Source organism: Sprattus sprattus (genome assembly GCF_963457725.1).
Source record: "Sprattus sprattus genome assembly, chromosome: 3".
NCBI lineage: Eukaryota > Metazoa > Chordata > Actinopteri > Clupeiformes > Clupeidae > Sprattus > Sprattus sprattus.
In genome coordinates, this window is record NC_137922.1 from 55740038 (window position 1) to 55745037 (window position 5000).

Consider the following 5000-nt stretch of genomic DNA (forward strand, 5'->3'; position numbering starts at 1 on the left):
GTGTGTGTGTGTATGTGTGTATCAGTGGCGGCTGGTGGTTTTTAAAGTGAGGGAGGAAGGACTGTGCGCCTGGTTGCCATTGGCCTGCTTATTCTGTTGGTGGCATAAGTATGTGAGATACAAGTTGTTTCAGGGTGTTTTTGTGGACTACAGTACTACAAAATAGCAGGCAGGGATACAATTGATACAAAGCCACCAGTGTGGCACCATTGTACTTAAAAAGCTGGTGGGCAGCATGTCTTTGGACTAGACAAGGCCAGAAGGAAAGGATGCAAAGCCAATTAGTCAAATCAGGCCTACTCTTGATTTAAAAAACTACATTCTAAATTTTGGGCCTACCATTACTAAAGCTATTGGTTATTATTTGACTAATTTTATTTTCAGCTGCAATTGTTTTGACACAAGACCAAAAGTGATGCCATTTAAAATGCTCTGAATCATTCACTAACATCCTTTCCACAATATTAAACAACAAGTTACAAAGGCAACAAGTAAGAGAACATTATTTCAGAACTATTAACATGGGCTGTTAGCCTAACATTGTTTGTGGCAAATGTGGATGTTAATGGATGTTTCAGAATGTTGGTCAATGTGTAGCCTAATTAGAATATACGAAACACATCGCGTTCTGAAACATTAATTAACAATTTCCATTCAGAATGTCAGCTGAACGTGAACAGTCAGACTAACAATAGGCGTATGAACGATTTAAAAACAAAACACTACAGCCGATTGTTTTTTATGGTACCAGTGAGCTATAAGTATTTCGCATACCAATTAGCATTAACGGCAGTGGTTTTACCATTGGGTTTAGTGACTCGGATTTTTGGAACAGGTTTCCCTGTTGTTATGATAGGCCTACTAACCTTCTCTCTGTAGCTCAATGAATAAAAAGGTTTGATCAATAAAACATCTTCGTTCTCCATTGCACATCCTCTTTATCTGCAATCTTTCTACAACACTCTTTAAGGGTGACGAGTTATCGATATCCTTCTGCAGAACGGTTGAAGACGGAAACTTCTTTCGGTATTAATGTCTAATCCCCTCCCTCCAACGCCAAATCCGTTGTTTATTGGTTAAGCGATGTTGGCGCAGACTCAGACGCTAGGGAGGTCTTTCCTCCCCTGGGCAATGTAAGTGAATGAGCCCCAAGAACCGCCAGTATCAGAGACAGATTACATTGATCTCAATGGGAGCGAAAGGGAGGACGTCCTCCATGCAGTAATTTCTTGTTACGATAGGGGGTGCTAATGTTATTTTAACTCAGGGAAACAAATTATAATATGCATAGTATTAAATACTGATATCAAACTGCATTTTTAAAGGAGTTTAGTCAGTTCAATTACAAAAATACATTTCTCCAAAAGTTTGGGGAGGTTCTTCCTCCGTTTCCTCAATGGAAGAACCTCCACTGGTGTGTATGTGTGTGTGTGTGAGTGTGAGTGTGAGTGTGAGTGTGAGTGTGAGTGTGAGTGTGAGTGTGTGTGTGTGTGTGTGTGTGTGTGTGTGTGTGTGTGTGTGTGTGTGTGTGAGTGTGAGTGTGTGTGTGTGTGTGTGTGTGTGTGTGGGTGTACGTGTGTGTACATGTGCGTGTGTGTGTCTGAGTGTTTGTCTGTGTATGCATGTGTACCTGTGTCTGTGTGTGTGTGTACTTGTACATGTGTATCTGTGTGTCTGTGTGTGTGTCCGTGTGTGTCCGTGTGTGTCCGTGTGTGTCCGTGCGTACTTGCACATCTAACAGGTGTAGCAGGTGATGGGAGACAGGTGTAGCGGTGATCGGATGGGCTACAAAAGACCTGATCAGCCGGCAGTCGGGAGAGCTTTGGGATTCCCTACATTTGCGTATCGTTGTATTGGATAGAGATTGGATTGTGGAGTATCGTTTCGATTGGATTGTGGATTGTCGTCTGCGTCGTTTGTTTTGCTTTAACCTTGTACTGACTTTACATTACATTTTTTGTTTCTATTTCACAACACTGACATTCACCACACGTTTGCTTATAATTACTATATTTATTTGTAACCTTTAATACATAACTTATAATTATTATTATTATAAATTCTGCGTGGCCTTCCCTTTGTGTTCGTGCCTTGAGCCAGTTACGTAACAGTGTGTGTGTGTGTGTGTGTGTGTGTGTGTGTGTGTGTGTGTGTGTGTGTGTGTGTGTGTGTGTGTGTGTGTGTGTCGTACCCAGTTTGTCGATGCCAATCTCCTGCAGGTCCTCCCAGGTGAGGTCCCTGACGATGGTGATGGAGTCGTAGCCGTTCTCAGACAGCTTCTTGTGGTACTGAGGCAGACCGATGGCACTCAGCCACTCCCCCAGGTCAGCCTGCAGACAGGAAGAGGAAGAGGAAGAGAGAGGTCACACAAGGGTCAGAGAGAGGTCACTAAGGGGTCAGAGAGAGGTCACTAAGGGGTCAAACTAGAGAGGAAGAGAGAGGGCTTCTTGTGGTACTGAGGCAGACCGATGGTACTCAGTCACTCCCCCAGGTCAGCCTGCAGACAGAGGAAGAGGAAGAGAGGTCACCCAGGGGTCATAGAGAGGTCACACAGAGGTCAAACTAGTGAGAAAGAGGAAGAGAGAGGTCACCCAGACTAGTGACAGAGAGGAAGAGAGAGGTCACCCAGGGGTCAGACTAGTGACAGAGAGGAATAGAGAGGTCACCCAGGGGTCAGACTAGTGACAGAGAGGAATAGAGAGGTCACCCAGGGGTCAGACTAGAGAGGAATAAAGAGGTCACCCAGGGTCAGACTAGAGAGGAATAGAGAGGTCACCCAGGGTCAGACTAGTGACAGAGAGGAAGAGAGAGGTCAGACTGGTGACAGAGAGGAATAGAGAGGTCACCCAGGGGTCAGACTAGTGACAGAGAGGAATAGAGAGGTCAGACTGGTGACAGAGAGGAATAGAGAGGTCACCCAGGGGTCAGACTAGTGACAGAGAGGAAGAGAGAGGTCAGACTGGTGACAGAGAGGAATAGAGAGGTCACCCAGGGGTCAGACTAGTGACAGAGAGGAATAGAGAGGTCACCCAGGGGTCAGACTAGTGACAGAGAGGAATAGAGAGGTCACCCAGGGGTCAGACTAGTGACAGAGAGGAATAAAGAGGTCACCCAGGGGTCAGACTAGTGACAGAGAGGAATAAAGAGGTCACCCAGGGGTCAGACTAGTGACGGTGAGGAAAAGGAAGAGAGGTAATTTCATCGTATTCATTTCCGTCCTGACAACAATATTGATGACTACTGTATTTAAACCAGTAGTTCCCAAATCTCTCATAGCACGCCCCCTACTGACAATGAGAAGGAATCGTCACAGTCGAACAAATCAGGCTATAAACTCATCACGAACGAGGTAGGTTAGTAGAGTAATGTCTCACACTCTCACACTCACACACACACAAACACACACACACACACACACACTCACACAGTTACAGACACAGACACACTCACACTCACACTCACACTCACACACACACACACACACACACACACACACACACACACACACACACAGTCAGAAACCCACAGGTATGTAGTCTGGCAGCCACTCTGGGATGCTGAGGTTGCCGATCTCCGAGGAGATCTTCTTCCTGTGGCCTGGTTTGGTCACGCCGATGGCCGTCAGGTCCTGGAAGGATGCAAACACATAAACATGATCAAACAAACAAACAAACAAACACATCAAGCAAACAAACAAACACATCAGACAAACAAACACACACATCAAACAAACAAACACACACATCAAACAAACAAACAAACACATCAGACAAACAAACACACACATCAAACAAACAAACAAACACATCAGACAAACAAACACACACATCAAACAAACAAACAAACACATCAGACAAACAAACAAACACATCAGACAAACAAATACAGAGATAAAGAAAGCTGACTATGTTAGCAATCATAGCATCTCGCTATTGTCTATCTGATCCTTTAAAATCAAACACACACACACACACACACACACACACACACACCTCTGGAGTCATCCTGCTGATAGTGGGCACATCGTAGCCAGCATTGAGGAAGTTGGAGGTGTACTGCTCCAGCTGGAACTCACTCAGCCACTGATAGATAGCCTCAGCATCCTGAGAGAGGGATGGAGGGATGGAGGGAGAGAGAGAGGCAGGGGGCGAGAGACAGAGGGGAGGAGAGAGGGGCGAGGGATAGGGAGAGAGAGAGAAGGATGGAGGGACAGAGGAGGGAGAGGGGGGAGAGAGAGGAGATGGGGATGGAGGGAGAGGGCGGAGAAAGGGGAGAGAGAGAGAAGAGAGAGAGATGGAGAGAGGGGAGAGAGAGAGGAGAGAGGGAGGGAGGCAGAGGGGAGAGGGAAAGAGAGAGGAGAGGGAGGAAGAGAGGGAGAGAGAGAGAGGGAGGAGGACAAAGAGAGGGAGAGAGAGAGAGAGAGAGAAGGACAGTCTGTCAGTGTCAGATAATCACTAATCCACAGAACACAAGTTAGTACACCATTGATGAATGACTTTCAGAGTGAACTATCCCTTTACATATGCAGGACCTCAGAGTCATCCACGCTTCAAACTCAACACACACACACACACACACACACACTCACACTCACATTTATAGACCTGCATTCCCCTTTTAAATCATAAGCCCTTCTGATGCTGAACAATGTTAACCTTTGGTCTTAACCATGACCTTTCAACCCTAACCTCTCACCTTTCCCTCTAGGAGCTGCTGGGGTCGCACAAACTGCTGCGTCACTCCGGGTTCACCGGCTGGCCTCTGGAGAGTCGCCGGCCTGCGTGGAACACCTGAAACACACACACACACACACACACACACACTTGATTATTTTATATATTATATATATTTATTTTATATTTGGACTGACAAATAATGTCACATACACGTACACATACACACTTACGTATAGACATACACATACAGGTACACACTCACACACACACATACACACACACACACACCGCTGAAACCCACCTGCAGTTAGGTCTGGCTGTTTG

The 5000-nt window shown here is 45.8% G+C and overlaps 1 protein-coding gene across 1 annotated transcript in view; it reads right to left on the reverse strand.

The window, feature by feature from the left end:
* Positions 1–5000, reverse strand: part of caskin2 (CASK interacting protein 2) — an 83297-nt gene that overhangs the window by 5584 nt on the left and 72713 nt on the right. Inside the window, 5 exon segments of the mRNA XM_080834013.1 lie at positions 2192–2330; positions 3527–3628; positions 3993–4103; positions 4696–4790; positions 4978–5000. The exon segment at positions 4978–5000 is cut by the window's right edge and continues 41 nt beyond it. Of these exon segments, the coding sequence (XP_080690139.1) occupies positions 2192–2330; positions 3527–3628; positions 3993–4103; positions 4696–4790; positions 4978–5000 (470 nt within the window).